Genomic DNA, 20,228 nt, shown 5'->3' on the forward strand with positions numbered 1-20,228 from the left:
ACTCAATACAAAAAGAGGTTCCCTCTATATAGAAAAGATGCAAAGGTGAAAGCCAGAATTCTTTCCCTGACATCTAGTTTTGTTGTGGTTTTCCTTAAAAAAAAACCTTAATGGGGGAGCATTTAGTCATGTGAGCTCCCACCTGCAGGTTGCAACGTTAAAGCCCAGGCTTTTAAACTAGCTTTGAGATGGGCATGACTAAACTGCCACAAAATGCTATATATGGGGTGGGGAGATGGCTCCTCGTTTTTTCAGACATCCCTGACTAGGATCAGTCAGTGAGGCCTAACTGAGGAACATATTGGGTTATGTGTTCTAGATCCCCCTCCTCCACGGAAACCAGTCCTCAGACATCAGAGAGGACCCCATCTCTCGAGAGTCATTCCAGAAGAAAGTGGAGTTCTTCCAGAAAATGGGTGAGCCACATCATGCTGTTGCTCTGGGCTTCATCTGGGCGTCATTCCATTTTTACACATCAGTATATTTTTACACATCAGTATATTTTCATGCTCCACTCTAATACAAATTACTATAATTATTAACTGCTTTGTGGTACTAATTCATTCCTGAGGGAAGTGCCAGTGTTTTGTAAGAACCCAAGTGCATTCCTGGGGAATAAACAATCTTTTGAGTTCTGCCAAGGAAAAAAATAAGTATCTCTAGGTGAATGGGAGGCAAGATGAGGAACCTCTGTTGACAGGTCAGTCTTGTGCTTCCATGGTTCAGCTGTTTGGGTTGAGGATGAAAATGCAGCCTGCCCCCTCCCCAGTAAATCCTACTAGGAACATTTCTTCACCACCATCTTTAGCAGCCTTCCTCAACCTTGTGCCCTGTGGATAGTGTCCCATCTGCCCCAGCCAGCATGGCCAAAAGTCAGGGATGATGGGAACTGTAGTCCAAAACACTTGCGAACACCAGGTTAAGGAAGGTTGATCTATATCCGTGTGTACTTTACTAAACTCTCACCTAAGGTATGACACGTTTTATGTCCCTTCTGCTGTGCTTGTGGCACACTATCACTGCAAATAAATACAGTGGTACCTCGGGTTACAGACGCTTCAGGTTACAGACACTTCAGGTTACAGACTCCGCTAACCCAGAAATAGTACCTCGGGTTAAGAACTTTGCTTCAGGATGAGAACAGAAATCCTGCTCCGGCAGCGCGGCAGCAGCAGGAGGGCCCATTGGCTAAAGTGGTTCCTCAGGTTAAGAACAGTTTCAGGTTAAGAACGGACCTCCAGAATGAATTAAGTTCTTTTGCGGCTTCCGATTGTTGGCTGGAGCTTCCTGCAGCCAATCAGAAGCCGTGCTTTGGTTTCCGAACCTTTTGGAAGTCGAATGGACTTCCAGAACGGATTCCTTTCCGACTTCCAAGGTCTGACTGTAAAAAACATTGAAGGAGGATACACAGTCAGCTTAGGGAGAAGGGGTGTTGCTGGGGAACATCCTAAGGGCCAGGCAGAGAAGCCAGGAGGGGCTCATTGAGTCCCCAGGCCTGATGTAGGCTGGTCTGCTAGTATGGGGCTGATCTACAAATTCCTTCCAACCAACAGTGGCTTGTATTTAGTATTCTAACTTGACTGATGCTGCCAGATCAGATTTAAGAAATTGTTGGCGCTTGATTGCCCCTGCTTCTCCACACAGGGCAGCAGAAAAGTCAGGTGAAGAAAGCACCTCCTTCTCCAAAGAGGTGGACACCTCCAAGTAAACCATCATCAGAAGACCAAGAGACTAGCCCACAACCAAATTCAGGTAAGTTCTGGTCATGAATATAGTCTTTGCACAGCCTAGCTTCAGTAATGGAGTTCTAGCTTCAGTAATGGAGACGGAATGCAACTAAATAAGGAAGTAGCAAAATATTTATGCATGAGATTGGGAAGGCGCTAAGTAGAAAGATCTGGCCGGGGTAGAGAAGTGTGTAAGGTAGAAACAAGGCGAAATCATTTTGCTTATTTAGAAAACAAGCACGCACACCTTTTCTCTTAATCCTTTGCTGCAGGTTTGCCATACTCTACACAGACAGAAAATGACCAACATTCTCAGCCAACCCAGGAAATACGGCGCATCATCAAAACTCACAAGGCTCAGCCTGTCCCACCTCCAAAACCCATCATCCCACTCAGGTGAGGAATGGACCTGAGCCTGGTCACGGAATTAGAAGTCCTTTTAGATATTTGTGCCTGCAGAAGCTTCCATGGTTGCCCCCGTGCCAGTCAGAGAACATCTAAAGGTTTGGTGGGTTGCCACAATGTTGGGCTTGTCCACATGTCACATTAAAGCCATAGCTAATGCCAACCGTTGTTAACATTACCCTTCGTTTATGAAGCTTGGTTAAAGAGGAAGACTACGGTCGGATTAACGTTGGTTTGTTATGCCGCAGCTGAGTTTATCTGAGTTAATCTCAGTGTCACCCAGTGGCGTGCGACGAAATTTTTCGTAGGAGAACAGTTAGGGCATGGGTAGGCAAACTAAGACCAGGGGCCAGATCCAGCCCGATCGCCTTCTAAATCCAGCCCGCGGATGGTCCGGGAATCAGTGTGTTTTTACATGAGTAGAATGTGTCCTTTTATTTAAAATGCATCTCTGGGTTATTTGTGGGGCATAGAAATTCATTCATTATTTTTTTTCCAAAATCTAGTCCGGCCCCTCACAAGGTCTGAGGGACAGCGGACCAGCCCCCTGCTGAAAGTTTGCTGACCCCTGAGTTAGGGCCAGAGGAGCCAGCTTGCAAGGGCGATGGGGGAGGGAATGTTGTGTGTGTGAGCATCACGCCCCCCTCCCTGTCATCGCATTGCACCTCCCTCCCTAAGCCAGGCAGAAACTTCCCAGGCTTTGGAAGGAGGCACCAGGGCATGAATACTCTAATTTACCATGAACATTTAGGAGACTAGCCTAATCCCTCAAGTACACTGACCACACACCATTGGTGCCACCTTCTCTCTGACCCCAACTTGTTATCAGAGGCCTTTGTGGCACCCTTTCCCTGGCAATGCCTCACTGTGACAGTGGCATCACTAGCCTGCTTGCTATTATTGGCTGGTTAGACAGACGCAGTGGGCCCAGCCAGGCCAATGCGGTTAGCTGCTTCGCAAACCGTGAACTTCCCAAGGGGCTGGATGTTGCCTGTGCACTAACCATCTTGTCATAGCAACCCAACATGGGCAGAACTCTCTAGCTGTTCTTTGGCCAACATGGGAGGAACGGCAGAGTTGTCCAATTGCATTTGTAAGAGACTGTCTGAAGAAGGGTCTCTGAGGACAGGCGTTTTGTTGACTTTTACTGTTGGCCCATGCAGCTAACTCCACCAGAGCTGGTTTTAAGTTTTCCCCCTCCTATTTGACTTACAGAAACGTCTCTAAACCTTTCATGAAGAAGAATGACCCAAAGGAGGAAGCTCTGGCAAAGCTGGGGATTGTGGGACACTCTCAGGTGAGTAATAGCTTGTAACTTCCAGATGGTTTCTGTTGCGACACACTTAGAAAAACCAATGTGGTCAGCGGCCAAAGTCCTGTTGGGATTCTCCAATTAGCTGTCAGGGTGGCAATAAAAATGAGAGAAATCCATATAAGCCACTACATGTTCCTTAGAGAGAAAAATTGGGATACAAATAGGACAAATAACAAACAATATATATATATATATATATATATATATATATATATATATATATATACACACCAAGTGTGACTGGATATCAGAAGGCTCCAGACTTTTATCGATACAGACTTGCTGTACTACCATCACCCCTCTGTCTGCACCTCTGCTTTTGGAGCAGCCCCATGAGAGCCATCTGGTTGAAGCTTATTTGGGTTTTAGAAAGATGCTTGAGATTGAAATGAGGAAAGTATCCCAATTTTCGTTAAGAACCATTCACCACTAACTCTGATCCCGATGTCCTTGGAAGGCAAACCGTTGTTGCTTTACAATGCAATAAGCTCACTTTGGGGGTAAGTTCCCTGCCACACCCAAGTCACCTGGAGTCTTGTTATTGATATGGTTACAGTAACCCTCCAATCAGGCCTGCTGGAGTGGGTTATCCAGAGAAGTAGTGACACGGATGCCTCTTGTCTCCTGCAGTTTACGAGATTACTGCCAGAAAGCTTTCCTAAGTGGGTTAAATTAAGCAGTTTTTTTGCTCTTCAGCCTTCCATGTTGCTACTCTAGGACTGCAGGTGTGACCTGTGGCCGTGTTTAAAACACTTCTCTGCCTTGCTTTTTCTTTACACAAACAGCTGTCCCCTGCATCACCAGAGGGGAGCCCCCAAGCTTCTCCTCCTCCACTGCCACCACCTGGCAAGCTGTCCAGCTCCATCAAAGAAAAGCAGCTGCCCCTCATGAACCTATTTGCTCGGCCGCCACCAACCTCCCCTCCTAACCCGGAGGTTCCTCCTCCTCCCCTTCAACCTCCACCAGCCCTTCCTTCGGACTACGCTTCAGAAGAAACTGCCATGAGAGGTATGTGGAGGAGCTTAGACTCTGCAGCCTTGACTTTGCGATTATTGAGTTGATCTTCTCATCCCCTGTGCCTGCTGATTATCTGTGGCTCATCTTTAGGGTGCAGAGCTATGTGCTCACTATCCATTCAAAGCACATTTCCTGTCCTCAAAGAATCCCGGGCACTGTGATTTATTATTAAGGGTTGCTGGAAATCGTAACTCCGTGAAGGTTAAACTGCAGTTCCCAAGAATTATCTGGTGGAAGGGATGTGATTTGAATGTGTTTTAAATGTATGTACAGTGGTACCTTGGGTTACAAACACTTCGGGTTACAGACTCTGCTAACTCGGAAGTAGTACCTCAGGTTAAGAACTTTACCTCAGGATGAGAACAGAAATCATGCTGCGGCAGCGGGAGGCCCCATTAGCTAAAGTGGTACCTCAGGTTAAGAACGGTTTCAGGTTAAGAACGGACCTCCAGAACAAGTTAAGTTCGTAACCAGAGGTACCACTGTAGTGTGTATGCACCTTGGGGCAGCCTTCCCTGTGTCTGATGGGAGTTGTAGTCAAAGCATCTGCAGGGACACAGGTTGGGGAAGACTGGTATGGGCCACAATTCAAAGTGCTGGTCATTATCGATAAGAGGCCTGGTAGAAATAATGTCTTCTTCCACATGGCTCTGCCAAAGCCCTTCTTTTCATCGCAAAGACCGCCATTTTTACTATTGTGTGTATCATTCTTTATAAAACCCTTAATAAAAATTATTATCCGTGGCCATTGTTTGAGTCTCTCGACACCTGAAGTTAGGCAGGTGGAGACCAAGGAGAGTTTTCTCAGTGCCCAACATATGAATCGTTTTCCCCTGAGAAGCTGACATGACATCTACCTTGATATCTATTTGAAATCAGGCAGTGGTTCCAGCTTGGACTTTTAGCTGGTCTTAAATGTCTTCTTCAGGATATTGCTGACTTTGCTTACTCTGTGGCTTTAGCTTCTGTGTATTGTTCTTTTATTCAGTTTCTTGTGTTCGTTTTTATTATTTTAAATCGTACACAGCCTGGGGAGCCTTGTAATGTAGGGCAGCTTAGAAATTCACCCAACCAGCAAAAACACTTCCCTTTTAGTAAGTTTTTATTTTAGAAAGGTTTTTACCTATCTTATGGATACGGTAGGCTATAAATCTGAACAATTCAACAGATCTACAATCTTTACTGAAACCCCTAAAAGGGGAGTTAGATGAATGATGCTTTCTTATTTTGGGGAAAACATGACGGTGGATAGTGAAGATCTTGGCAGTACCACAATATATTGATTTGTAAGCCCCTTTGAGGGCCGCTTTGGTGGAAAAGTGACATATAAATGGTGAAGCAACCATAATAATAATAATAAAATCCCTTCTTCTGACATCCCTTTTGTTACACTTAGACTCAGCTCTGACAGTGGTGGAAGACAGCGGGATCAGAACCCAGCTCTTAGGACACTCTGCTAGTGTTACTTTCTCCTATGCCAACCCTACTTGGAAGCTCTTCCTGCGCAAAGAGGTATGTCAAGGTCCATTGCATCCCAGCGCTGTTTTCTGGAAGTGGGAGAACTGGCTAATCCGACTTTGCCGTGTACATCTGAGATGGGAGCAGCTCACAAGAGCTGGGAATCCTGGTCATGTGACCTGTCACGGACACTGCTCTGCTTTGTCCTGCTTTTCAAATTGAGCTTGAACCATCTCAGTGTGTTCCCTCGTTCTAGGAAGTGCAACAAAACAAGTGTTGTGGTAAAGACATGCGATGGCACGGCCTCATGGTCTCTCCCATCGTGATAAATTCAGCAGGTTTGGAGTAGGAATAATCCTGGGAATGGTAAAGGAGGAAAATAAATTCTGAATAGATGTGATGACCACAAGGCCCGGGGCAGATATAAATCCACACACTGTAATAGGGATCAATTTGGACTCTTTATGTCTTGTTTGCATGCCTTGCCTTGAGGAGGACAGGAGATGAAGAGCAAGAATGGGACTCCTCGCTCCCCTTATGCCAAGTTTGTTGGGTGGGCAAGTTGTGTAAAGAATCAGCTGTTCTTCTTTGAACTTCAGTCAAAACTGTGTCCTTAAAAAATTAACTCACACCAGTGCACTGGATCACTGGTTGGCTTGGATGGAGAGAGAAATGGTTACATGTTTTGAAGACAGCTTTGTGTTTGTTTCCCAACAGGTTTTTTACCCCAAGGAAAACTTCAGTCATCCTTATTGCTTAAATTTGTTATGTGACCAGGTGAGCAGCAACGGGGGCGGGTGTGTGTGTGTGTGTGAACTCACTTTCCTTCTTCTTGGTCCATTAACATCTGCACATTTCTTTCTTTCCCCTTTTTCCTCTCCTTGGGTTTTTGTGCCTTCTTAAATCCACGCACCTGCTTTCTGCTTTGAGCTTTGAGCTTCAAAGCTCTTGGACTGACGTTTCCAGTAAGACGTATGTGAGTCTAATCAAAGTCAATCTCCTTTGCTCCCTCTCAGATCATGACAGACACTTATTCGGAGTCATGCATTCAGATCTCCAAAGAGGAGAAGCGTAAGATGAAAGACCTGTTGGGTAAGCAGTCTCCTCTCCAACCACTCGACCCTAACCCATGCCCCATATGTCTTGGGGACATACAGCTTCTTCCTGGAATTAAAAAGGCTCCTTGGATTCATCTGCCACAGGCTGTGCATTAGGGATGTGTGGACTGTCATGTGCATATCCTGTCTTATAGCACACTTTGTGCTGTCTCGGTAGTTTATTAACTTATCAAACAACCACCTAAGATTCCTCTTCGTTCCACAAGTGTGATTCAACAGATGTTAGAGTTGCCTCTACATTCCTGCAGATATAGTATTATTACCTGTCCTTCACCCTAAAATCCCAGGGTGAGTTACAACCATTTAATGTAACATTTAAACAGTAAAAAAAAAGTTTTTACTGATTTTTCACGGATAACAGAGGTACATATAACGTCTTTGTCTTCAGTTACATTAGGTGAGACATTGCTATCATAGGCATTGTGAGGTTTGGTGGCGGGGGGGGGGGAGAGGCGAGAGAAAAAGTGGGGTGGTGATTTTGCTATCAGAATATCAGATTCCTGCTTCTAGAATTTTGCTTTCCTTGCTTGAAACATTTGGGGTTTGGTTCTGCTTAACTAAGGGGGCTGACTAAAGATACGAATGAGCCAATTTCTCCAGCAGAGTTAGCACAGCTTAGCTCTGTTAAGACTACTAATGAGAAATTTGAACCATTTCCTGTCCCTGCTGATTAAACCTTTTCCTTTCTGCATCCTTGCCAGTGGAGTTCCAGGTGGGCATGGATGCCAGCTCCATTCCAGATGATGGGATAAAGAAGAGGATTGTGGTAGCTGCTCGTGATAACTGGGCCAACTATTTCTCTCGCCTTTTCCCAGTTAAGGTAAGTCAGGCTAGCTGTTGCTTGAGGGACCTGGGACCTTATCTCCTGTAAGGCGGTGGGGAGAGAGACTCTCTTGGGTTTTGCTTGCTAGTTGGGTGGGTGATTCGTTTATGTCCCTCACCCTTTTATTAGCTACTACTCAACATTGGTGCTGACTCTGCCTAGGTCACTACTTGGAATGTTTTAAACAGTTAAAATAATAATAATAATAATAATAATAATAATAATAATAATAATAATAATAATAATTTTAAAAAATAACAACTTTTATTTATACCCCACCCTCCCCAGCCTCAGGGCAGCTAACATCAGATATATAACATTAGTATAAAATCAAACAATAATTAAGTTACCTCCTAAAAACAGGTCAAAATCAAATTAAAGTCTAATTAGATGGCTTTCCGCTGGGTTAGGGTTGGGAACAGTAAGTGCTCATCGGCCCAACTGTGAAGCCACAAGCTTCAAGTTAAAGCTCATCCCATCCGTTACCTGATTGTATGGTGTCTTAGGCAAACCATGATTCCCTCAGCGTCCTATCTTCAAGCAGTTGGGGGCAAGGGTTGGAGATGGAGTAAGAAAATAGTACCTCACAGGGCTAATGTAATAAGGAAATAATTTATGTGACTATCTCAGAATGTTTGAAATGCTCTGCATATATACAAGTGGTACTATTCAGGCAGGCCTAACACATCCTCAAAGCCAAACCAAATGCATTCAGAATAATCCAATGTGTGCGTGTGAAACTTGTTGTACCTGAACAACTTAATGCAGCAGTTGGGATGTTGCATATTTGAAAGCTGGCCAATGTGTGTATTGAGAGGGAGAGACTCCCTGCACTTAGGAAATGACCTCATTGGCAAGGAGATACTGTCGTGTTGCCCTTTCCCTGGTGAATAAGTTCTCCAGCCCAGTTTAATCAACAGCTAGTTGAGTGACAATAACTTTTCTGCTCAGCATTTCACGCTGCTCTGCTTCCTTATTGAGGAACATAGAAAGCTGCCTTAATGGTTGCTCAAACTATATCTATCTGCCTGGCCCAGTGTACTGATTAGTACGGAGAAGGGCCTTTTCCAGCACCCACTTACAGTATCCTTTTCTTACACGTGAGCTTCTGTGGGTTGAACATGAGGCCATCTGTTTACTCCACCACTGGAATCACCAAGGCCGGCAGCTGTTAGGTGTGGAGCGTTAAGCATGATAAGTTGTCTGGGCCGTCCCTCCACCCACCCCAGCATGCCAATGCTATTCACACAAAGTGACGTGACCTGGTTTAAATGAGACATAGGACACCTGGAACACACCACACAGTTATATTTTCCTTATACACCTCCCCTTATGTTTAAATGAGGCTTCCCCCCTTCGCAGCGCTCTGTTTCGTTATGCTTAAGCATAATGGCTTCTCTCTCTATTCCTCCATCTCGTTTGGTCTGGCCCCCAATGGACACATCTCAGAGTTGGTTGCCCTGCAGGATTTTCTGACGCTTCTTGCTACCTCTGCACTAAAGGTGCCCCTCAGGGCACCGCAAGACATTCTGTCAGTCCTTTCCTCCTCCTCTTTATTCAAGGGAGAAAACGGGAGTGATGTTCAGATTCTGGGCGTTTCTCACCGGGGGCTCAGGCTGCTGAAGAGAGCAAAAGCAGCCAGCTTCAATGCTGAGCAGCTGAAAACCCTTTGCAGCTACAGGTAAGAGGCAATAAAATCCAGCTTTCAGGAGATGGTGGTGGGTTCTGGGTTCATGAGGCTGCTGAGAAGCTGCAAGAAGTTGACCCAAACCTGATCACTTTGTGGACGAATGCATAATCTAGAATAATTGAAAATATGAAACATGGCTTGGTTCAGTTGCTTGATTCATCTGGAGCTATTAACTCTGCAAACACTGATCATGGCACACTGTGGTCTGTATTGGATGAATGGGTTTGTGTGGGAGTCATGGAGGGATGATCTAAGCAAGGGAATGGGACAGGATGGCCTTTCCCTCTTCTTTTCCTGTTCTTTGCATCTTCTCTCCTTGCCCATGTCTTGGCACCTTTTCTGCTTGCTATTATATGTGCACCAACCTCAGATTTCTTTCGAGCGGCATCAAGGCAAGGAAGGTCCCAGGGGCCTTAGTGAGGCGCAGCCGCTGAACTTAGCCAGGTATAAAGGCCAGCTATATTCTCTGGGTTTTTTCAGTTATTCAGATGTGCTGTCCTTAGAGCTGATGGACCGCAATACCCTTCAGTTCTCTCTGAAGGATGAGCAGCTCATCCTTCACTCTCGAAAGTCTCGGCAGATTAAGACCATGGTGGAGCTCTTCCTGCTTGAACTGAAAAAGGTGAGAGAAAGCGCCTTTGAAACGCCTTTACTCTTTGCTTAAGGAAAGTACAGGACTCACTGCCACCACCTCCAGAATAACCACACCTCCTTAATTGTGCTATTCCTTCCTCTCTCCGCTCCTCCCCACCAAAAGGACTCCAACTACGTCATAGCTTTGCGCAGCTATGTAACAGATGACAAGAGCCTCCTGAGCTTCAAGAAAGGCGACTTCATCCAACTGCTGCGCATGGAGGGACTGGAGCCAGGTGAGAGGGTCTTGCCGTGAAAGACCACGTTATTGTTCAAAGATTCCTTCCACATTTCCAGGTCCTTAGCAACCTGCATGCCTGCTACAGACATAGTACTTGGTCAGTTAAAACATCCCAATACAAATGATTTGAGCAGGGAGTGCAGTGCCCTTAACCAGCTGCTCAATCTTGCTCTTAAGGATCAAGCTCCAAGGAATCCTGGCCTTCCCATTTGCAGCCAGAGTGAGCTGTGCACAGCATGGATTGGCTAATCCCTGTGATATCATCTCCATTCTGCTTCAAAGAAGTTTTTCATGAAATTATCGTAGGTTTGTTTGTTTTCAAAAGGAGGTTAGAAACCAGCATTCACTTGAATGACTCTGCAGTGCTGTGCTTTAAAAAACCTAAAACTTCCCCCCAAAAAGGGCAGACATTCCCCTAATTCCCCCCCCCCTGAAAGCGCCAGACAGTGGGGGTGGGGGAAACAAGACAACTGATTGAATCCAGAGTATTGATTTTAAAAAACAGAAGAAAGAAAAAGGAAGCCAGAATTGTCCTGCTGATACAAAATTCAATTACTGGGTGCTTTTATTTTATTTTTGTTCATCTGTGTGCACCCATTCATAACAATATATTAAACATATGTGTGAAGTGCAGGGGTTCATAAGAAAATACAGGCTCGGAAGCAACTTAGCTAGAAGCTGGGTATAGAAAGGGAAGCTTCATAAGCAGCCCCGTCCCCAAATGTCCAGATGTGAATTTCAGCCTCTTTTCCCCACAGGCTGGCAGTTTGGCTCCGTCGGAGGTCGCTCTGGCCTTTTCCCTTCCAGCATGGTGCAGCCGGTGGCAGCTCCCACTTACCACAGTAACTATCCAAACCGTACAAACCGCCAGGAAGCCGTCAGGAAGAGCCTAAGGAGAGAAACACAGCTGGAGAGAAACATTAGCAAGGAGGTGAGACAGGCTGTGAGGAGAAGGTGGAGGCTTGTCGACAAATGATTCTACATTTTCTCTCATGGGTGGGGGAAAATACTCTGACAGGGAGTAGGGCCTGTGGATTTGAGAGGTCTGTGAGGAAATACAGAGCTCCAAAAGAGTTCTGCAGTGGGAGAGAAAGGGCATATATTTTTTTTGCTATTGGAAGCATATGTAGACTGCTGTTAATTATAATTATTTGCTTATAAAAATATTTATTTATGATTTGCTTAGTTATAAAATAATTACTTATGTACTGCTATTCATTTTTTTAAAAAATCAGAGCAGTTTTCCCAACAGTTATACATAAAACCTGAAGTGACGTTTATATGAAGGTTTTCTCTTCCTGCCCCATCAGAACTTGACCTCCAGCCTGGAGTCAGAAGTCAATAGTACAACAGCCAGCACTCCTCCTTGCAACTATACTATGGCGGAGTTTGCCGCAACACACTTCCAGGAAGCCCAGTCCGCGTGAGTAATATGCACCAGAGGTCCTTAATTATTGTGGGTGCTTCTAGATTGGTATTTGTTATGGGATGGTTGCTCCTCATTTATGCAGCTTTATCACACATGTTTGGCATCAAAACACCAGCCAGTACTCCCAATCCCATTTAATATTTATTTATTTATTTTTAAAAAGATGGGATTAAAATATTTTAAACGAATAACACTCTGCTGACCCTCCCCTCTCTCTATTTCCTTTATACAAGAGGTAGGGAACCTTCTTTCCCGCGAAGGACCTTTGACCAATGGGAAAATTCAACTGGAGGTCACAGCCAATAGCAGGCGAAGCTAAAGGCAATGGTGGGTGGGCTCCCAGCTGAAAGTGGGTGGGAAGAGGGCCAAAATTGAGTAGAATTTGCAGCAAGACTGCAGGATGCTGTAGCTTTGCTCTTTCTTTCAAACTGCCACTCCATCTCTGAGGGCTGCCTGACATTAGGCTGCAGACCACAGGCTCCTTACCCCTCCAGCTTTATGCCATATTTTTGTCCCACTTCCACATAGGAAGTTGTATGCAAAAGAGTTCCCAAGGAGGGGATGTCCTTTGGCAAGGTCTTTGCCCCCACCCACCCCAAATTTCTTTGGGCGCAGATATTCTTCCTCTCCCTTCCTGCCAACCTTCTCTTTACCCACTTATTTTAGGTTACTAATATTTCAGAATATGTAGGCATGTGGAATGGTTGGAGTTTGCAGTATAGTATAGTATATGTAGGCATGTGGAATGGTTTGAGTTTGCAGTATAGCACAGTATAGCAAACTCAAACCATTCCATATGTATAGTAAGCACATAACTGTGGCGCTGTGGGTTTAACCACAGAGCCTAGGACTTTCCGATCAGAAGGTTGGCAGTTCGAATCCCCGCAACGGGGTGAGCTCCCGTTGCTTGGTCCCTGCTCCTGCCAACCTACCAGTTTGAAAGCACGTCAAAGTGCAAGTAGATAAATAGGTACCACTCCGGCGGGAAGGTAAACGGCGTTTCTGTGCGCTTGCTCTGGTTCGTCAGTAACAGCTTAGTCATGCTGGCCACATGACCCGGAAGCTGTACGCCGGCTCCCTCGGCCAATAAAGCGAGATGAGCGCCGCAACCCCAGAGTCATCTGCGACTGGACCTAATGGTCAGGGGTCCCTTTACCTTTAAGCACATAACTTACGCAGGGGTTACACTCCAGGGATTGTTCCTAAAGCCAAAATCATAGAATTGTAGAGATTTTTTGCCCACAACCCTGAGATTAAGAGTCTCATGCTCCTATACCTGCGGGTGTCGGCTGGTATACATATAATAAAATAATAATGATGCTCTGCCAAATGAGGAGCAATCATGTATAGTCAAAACACATTGGGTGCTATGGTGGGTGGGATTGCCAAAGTCTTCCCCCCCTAGACTTCTGCCTCCTTTTAAAAAAATAAAAAAATAAATGTTTTCCAAGCACGTAAAGCTGAATGCGCACATTAAACACATGTAAGTTGCGTGGTTACTGTATTGCCCTAGGGCCTTTGAAACAAGAAATGTACTGTTTCTAGTGATAGCACACACACACAAGTGGAAAAACATTGATGAGAGTAGGAGACTCACTGGAAAAAAGAAATTTCAGAGGTAAGAATACTTCTAGAACCTTCTTTTTCACACAGATAACCTGAAGAAAGCTGAGCCTGCTCCTCTCCCTCTATATCATTACATGCTTTTTAAACCAACTTCATATCAAATTGGCAGCCGAACACTCACTTGTGTCTCTGGAGATATCCATGGAACAGCTACCCTATCAGCAATGAATATTATAACAGCCATAAATAATATCCTCTGAACACCCCTTCTGTACGAGAGCCACTCTTACATTTGGGTTTGGGAGCTGGACTACTTGGACAAGAGTTTGGAAGATAATGACTGCATTGCCCATTTGAGAATTCATTTGCTACGCTGTCAAAATGAACAGAAAGAAGCTCCCATATGATGCTTTTCAGCTGATGGTATATAATCTCTCAACTCCCGTGAATACTTCCAAACTCTAACAAACACTTTTGGAAAGAATGTGGGCAAATGGGCACCTACTTCCACCTTTGGTGGGAATGCCTTCCTTCAATACAATGATTTTGGAATGTCTGCCAGAACAGTTGCTCTCCAGGCCACGTGGGGCCTTCAAAGCGATGCTAATGAATTGTTTTGAACACAGTCATTCTGGTGGTTTGGATAAAGACTTCCATAAACAACTACATGACAACAAAATGATGGCTAGTGAGGAAGTGGAAGCATATCAGCAATAGAGTCGCCATCCATCCAGATTTCCCTGGACATATCCAGAATACTGCAGTCGGCAGCAGTGTCCAGGCGGAAATCGGGAAGAAAAAATCTGGGGAAATCCAGACTTATGGCAGTGTATGCTGTTTTTGCCGTTTCCCCACAAAAATAGCTTGAAAGCCCTAGTCAGCAACCTTCCCAGGAAAGTATATTGATAAGGTATGGAAAATACTGGCTACATGCTAAATTATCCATCTATTACTTCAGGTAGCAAGGAATCTCACTCAAAAGAAAAGTCCTCTGACCCCATGGTTTCGTTTACGTTTCCTTTGCTAAGTCCTCCTAGGCCATGAGCACAATCCCTTAAAATACTAATGTGTATATTTAATTTGATGCGTTCTGTAGAATTTATCATGCCACATGTTACTAGAATTCTCAACAAAATCCCAGGAATCGTGCAAATTCTTTACTATTCAGTTTCTATTTCTTCGCTCCATTTTGTTTACTGAAATCCCTCTTGATATGCTGTAATGATGTGCTGAATTTTTTTTGTGAGTTCAGTAAACCTAAATAAAATATGGTTTAAATTATTTTTCTTGGAATATAATCAAATTTTACAGATAGCATTTGATCTGCCTTTTGTATATTTCCACACACATGTCAATAAAATCAAGTTTTAAAATTCTTCTAACTTTTCTAACTTGCCTGCATTTGTGTTACTATGATGAGGTGGTACCAAGATCTAAAGGAGTTGTGCTAAGATAGCATTACAAATTTCCCTGGGTGGGACCTGTCTGACATTTTCTTTCATACCACTTCAAAGGAAAGTCTGGGCATCATGGGATATTAAGAGGGGAGAAGTTCATCCACATGACTTGACATGTACCTCAAGTGTTGCCCAGACCAAGAGGAAAGGATTTGGAGTAACTTTGGAATTCCCCACTTCCAGGGCTGACGTTGATTAATTGATACGCATCTAAGTTATGCAACATCTGCCCTCTTCCTAGAAAGGGCTCTCTTGTCTCTTCATGCCATCCGTTTATTATTGTAGACTGGGGAACTGTGAAGTTTCCACCACAGCAAACAAAGAACCTTCAACTCACTCTTGTTGTTTTTTATCGTTGTTTCCCAGACCGCTGGTAGTCCATGGACTGCAGCTTATGAATCACTGCTGGAAACAGATAAAGCTGCTTTATACCATTTCAGGCTCTGTCCTTCTAACAAAAGACTGTCAATGCCTGGAGCAGGGAACCTCAGGCCTTGTGAGGGGGCAAGTGAGTGTCCCTCCAGGACCAATTCTCAAGGCTCTCCCTGGGCCATACGCCTCTGCTTCACATCCCAAGTGTCTTTACCTGGCTGAAATGTGTCGTTGAACTCAGAAAAATTGGATGAAGGATTCAGAGGGCTGTGTGTGTGTGTGTGTGTGTGGAACCTAGCCTGCTGTAAAATGGTAAAATCTCCATTCATTGCTCCACCCAATTTGCCTTCGGCCTCATCTACTAATGGCATGTGTTGTGGCCCTTGGAAAGTTGCCCAAAGGGGAATATGGCCCTCAGGCTGAAAAGGGTTCCCCACTTCTATATTCACCTGTTCCAGATCTCCAGGGTCACCTGATACCAAATAAATCTAGGAGATGCCAGGGATAGATCCTGCAACCCGGGTTTGCATGTGCTTTGCCACTGAGCTACGACTGCAAAGCAGCTGGAGAGTAGGGCATATGTCAGACCAGATTCTTGAATGTTTTTTTCTCCTGGGTAATACCCTAATCTTCTGTCTCTGCTAGGCTGGGATGGAAGGGGATGAGTGCTGAACAGAAGGACCCAGCTCTCATGGTTCAGCATACTAAGGTAAATCAGAGGGAGAGGGGAGTCATCTCTGCGTAGTTCCTTTATCACTTGGAATGTGGATAGTTGAAAGATGCCTGATAGACGGGCAGCTTGCCTTTTGGAAGTCAGGGCTGAAGTATCTGATGGTGCTTGTTAGATGGGTCACCAGGCAGAGGGCCTTCTCGGTAGTGGCGCTGGCCCTGTGGAAGCCCTCCCATCAGAGATCAAGGAAATACACAACTATCTGACTTTTAGAAGACATCTGAAGGCAGCCCTGTTTAGGGAAGTTTTTTGTGTTTGATGTTTTACCGTGTTTTTAACATTCTGTTGGGAGCCGCCCAGAGTGGCTTGGGAAACCCAGCCAGATGGGCGGGATAGAAATAATAAATTTTTATTAAGGGTGTGCACACTTCTACTAGACCCACTTGAACTTTGCACTGAGGGTATCAGCTGCCTTCTTGGGCTTTGCCTCTTCTTGACTGCTTGTATTCTGACCTCACAGGAACCAATCAAAGAATCACTCCTGTTCTACTCTGATGGCAAGATGAATGACCTGGCTACGAAAAATTTTCTGAGTAGGTGGTTTTTCCTTGTGCTAGGCAATGGGGGAGGTGGCAGTGGCTGTGTTTCCAGAGCTCATCTCATTTATGCAGTTCTGGCACCAGGGGAATGGCCTGAGACCATTTCTTTTCTCCCCTAATGGGAGAAACCATTATCCAGACATTTGACTTTCCCCTTGGTTTGTCAATATTGGCAGAAACGGAGGCTACACTTTTCTTAATTCCACTGTTCCCAGTACCTTTGTTTTCCTTTTCCACTTCTGAAGTAGGAGCAGAGATTAATGCTAGCTCCTGTTTTGCAGCTCTGATGAGATTTATGGGAGACCAGCCAGGCCTCAAGAGCAAAGATGAGGTTGATTATGTCTATGAGATCCTCCAGGTTTGTGGCTCTTTTTGTGATGGGCTTGCGTGGGTGATGGCAACCAGAATGGGCTAATGTTTGGGGAAGGGAAGATCGCAATCTCTCCTAAGTGATGCTCAACTCCTATAAGGATAGGAAGTAAATAATCTATCGATTTTTAAAATGAGATTTTTATCCTGCCTTTCTGCTTCAAACAGGGAGACCCACGGAGGCCCCTACATCATTAATTTAAAAAAAAACAACCCTCAGAGATAAAGCAATTTAAAATACACAATATGGGAAGCCGAAACAGAACAGCATCAGGGAGCAAAGTAAAAAGTAAATAAAATAAGCTAATCAGGAAAGTGCCATTGCAGCCAAGTCCTGCTTGTGGGTTTCACATAGGCATTGAAGGGACCGTTTAGATTAGGGGTCAGCAAACCTTTTCAGCAGGGGGCCGGCCACTGTCCCTCAGATCTTGTGGGGGGCCAGACTATATTTTGAAAAAAATAATGAACGAATTCCTGTGCCCCACAAATAACCCAGAGATGCATTTTAAATAAAAGCACACATTCTACTCATGTAAAAACATGCTGATTCCCAGACTGTCCGTGGGCCAGATTTTGAAGGCGATTGGGCTGGATCCAGCCCCGGGGCCTTAGTTTGCCTACCCACGTTTTAGATGCACGAAAGTGCTTATTGAGCCAAATTATTTTAGAATATTCTGGTTTAGGGGGTGCAGTCTTAAGTACAACCCAATCAAATCTTTGGACTCCAAACCACTGCAAAATTATTCTGGCTATCGTCATCTTAGACCAGTCAAGCTAGAGGCATCTCCTGGGACAGTGAGTTCCACATCCTTGCACTGCATCAGAGAAGGCCCTTTCCTCCCGTGTTCCTACCAACCACAACTTCATGGGACACACAGAACAGCCTCCTTCACTGACCTCAGTGGATGGGCGGGATTGCCTGGGAGGAGTTGGGTAATATTACCAACCCACTGATGGCTGCCTTGGGCGAAGAGGTGCCAAGTAGGGGTCAGCTTGAGAAAGACAGGCCCTCATTAACCATCACCCCCCTCTGTTGACCCCTGCATTGCCCAATCCCATGCAAGATAATAAGTCAGGAAGCAGTACGGCGGTCTTCCTACTCTATGTAAGTTACGGATGTTCCAAAATGTATCTGCTTTCCCTCTTATGCTTCCCTGCCTTGTACAGCTGTGCAAAGAGAAAGAGAATCTGTGTGACGAGGTTTACTGCCAGGTCATCAAGCAGATCACGCGGAACCCCAGTCAGTAAGTACCTCTGCATGTGTGTCTGTGGGAGCTCTGAAATTGAAGGAATAGGGGAACATGGATGGGGATAATTGGGATGTCAGTGTGAAGTGTTAAGTAAGGGAGCCTCTTGTTAGAATAGAGGAGATGTAGGTGTTAATTTGAGTGAAAATTTCATCAGAAAATCAAGATCTTTTGGTGTGTGGGTGGGAGCGAATCCTAATGATGCATTTTTTTACATTGATTTAACTGGCTGTTGGCTCCAATCTGTTTAATTTTTTTGCCAAATTGGAGTGGTGGAAGAAAAGCAGAGATCTGAGTAATGGATTACTGATGAGCCCCAGCGCTGAGGCTCTGGGAATGAACCGGGTGTTGGATTTTAAAGGAGTTGTTTATGTATATTGCAATCCTCACCCCGCCTTTCTTCAAAGAACCTCAATTTGGGGTCCTTGGGCGTCCCCCCCCCCACTTTATCCTTACAACATCCATGTGTAGTTAGTCAGTATGAGATATAGGGACTGGCCCAGGGTCTAAGCACCATAGCCTAGCTTCTACAGCACACTAGTTTCAAAAGTAACAATAATGAAAATGTTCTAAACCAGAAGTGCAGGGAGTCCTTTCCAAATATTATCTGGCTTCTATACCTGTAGCAATACACTTGCACAACTCCAGCTCCCATCAGCGTAAGTCAGGCATGTCCAAAGTCTGTTTCGGGGGCCTAATATGGCCTGCCGGTTGGTTTAATCCGGCCGCTGCAGCAGTTTATTTCCTGGGGTAAAATCCTTAAAAAAGCTCAACAACTCTTTGGTTGGCCCTCACGGCCCTTCACTTCATCAAATGTGGCCCTCTTTGAAAAAAGTTTGGACATCACTGGCCTAAGTCAACATCACCAGCAACATCTGAAGAGTCCCCTTTTCATGGAAAAGTGTTGGTTTTTTCTGTAACCCTCTTTGGGCTTTTATTGAAAACAAGATCACAAATACTGAGGATTCCACAAATTCAGCACTAGCCTTCCAGGTTCCCAGACATTGCGGCCGCCCATTCAGCTGCACTACAGAAATGTCAGGGTTACGTAGCTCTCGTTTATGGCCTGTTATAAAACAGGACTGATCCCATTCATGTGAAGGGAGGAGTCAATGAGAGAGCAGTCTAGCCTCAGATATCAAGTTGGGACTATGGTATATCCTCCCGTCCCTCTGCTGTCTTCCTCGCTGTCAATCATGGACTGTATTTTCATTTTATGAGGACTGTAGCTGTGGGCTTGAATAAAGGGAATTGTAATGTTGAAGTCAGGGCTTAAACATATTTATTTATTAAACTGCAAACTGCCCATCTGTAGACCTCAGGGTGGTTCACAAGTAAAAAACACAACATACACACTCAAAACAAAACAATAACCTCCCCATGTGTTGATACAGTGGCTTTTGTGCCTTCCATCTGCCTGCCTCACTGCTGTAAGGCTGTAATTGCCCCTTAGGATCTTTGTATTGAATCATAGCCTTTGAAAGTCAAGGACCTTAAAGTGAACTCTGTGCTGTAAACACCTGCGACTTCTTTGGAGCAGCTGCAGGGCTCATCTACTTCAGGCTCTTTGCTCTTCTTCAGGGAAGATGCATTTCTTATGAACTGAGCAGGTACATGGAGTACCTTAAAGGTAAAGGGACCTCTGACCATTAGGTCCAGTCGTGACCGACTCTGGGGTTGCGGCACTCATCTTGCTTTATTGGCCAAGGGAACCGGCATACAGCTTCCGGGTCATGTGGCCAGCATGACTAAGCCGCTTCTGGCAAACCAGAGCAGTGCACGGAAACTCCGTTTACCTTCCCGCCAGAGTGGTACCTATTTATCTACTTGCACTTTGACGTGCTTTCAAACTGCTAGGTTGGCAGGAGCAGGGACCGAGCAACGGGAGCTCACTCCATTGCGGGGATTCGAACTGCCGACCTTCTGATCGGAAAGTCCTAGGCTCTGTGGTTTAACCCACAGCGCCGCCTGCGTCCCATATGGAGTACCTTAGACACACATAATCCGCCCCCCCCCCCCACTCCTTGGAGCTTCTCATTTCCCCATCTTTCCCTTCCAACTTTTCTCTTTTCTCTCCCCCTCAGTCCTCCTT

General features: G+C 45.1%; 1 protein-coding gene across 5 annotated transcripts in view; it reads left to right on the plus strand.

The window, feature by feature from the left end:
- LOC310699466 (unconventional myosin-XVB-like) overlaps positions 1-20,228 on the plus strand; it is a 66,475-nt gene that overhangs the window by 33,669 nt on the left and 12,578 nt on the right. For all 5 annotated transcript variants that reach the window (XM_083487308.1, XM_083487306.1, XM_083487305.1 and 2 more), the window contains 18 exons: positions 320-416; positions 1,645-1,752; positions 2,000-2,123; positions 3,348-3,429; positions 4,233-4,455; positions 5,861-5,976; positions 6,640-6,699; positions 6,939-7,014; positions 7,742-7,860; positions 9,426-9,544; positions 10,034-10,175; positions 10,311-10,422; positions 11,186-11,358; positions 11,738-11,850; positions 15,897-15,960; positions 16,442-16,514; positions 16,802-16,878; positions 18,057-18,133. In XM_083487308.1, coding sequence (XP_083343434.1) covers positions 320-416; positions 1,645-1,752; positions 2,000-2,123; positions 3,348-3,429; positions 4,233-4,455; positions 5,861-5,976; positions 6,640-6,699; positions 6,939-7,014; positions 7,742-7,860; positions 9,426-9,544; positions 10,034-10,175; positions 10,311-10,422; positions 11,186-11,358; positions 11,738-11,850; positions 15,897-15,960; positions 16,442-16,514; positions 16,802-16,878; positions 18,057-18,133 — 1,955 coding nt within the window. The remainder of the gene's footprint in view (positions 1-319; positions 417-1,644; positions 1,753-1,999; positions 2,124-3,347; positions 3,430-4,232; positions 4,456-5,860; positions 5,977-6,639; positions 6,700-6,938; positions 7,015-7,741; positions 7,861-9,425; positions 9,545-10,033; positions 10,176-10,310; positions 10,423-11,185; positions 11,359-11,737; positions 11,851-15,896; positions 15,961-16,441; positions 16,515-16,801; positions 16,879-18,056; positions 18,134-20,228) is intronic.

This window comes from Podarcis liolepis (genome assembly GCF_965112155.1).
Source record: "Podarcis liolepis genome assembly, chromosome: 2".
Classification (NCBI taxonomy): domain Eukaryota; kingdom Metazoa; phylum Chordata; class Lepidosauria; order Squamata; family Lacertidae; genus Podarcis; species Podarcis liolepis.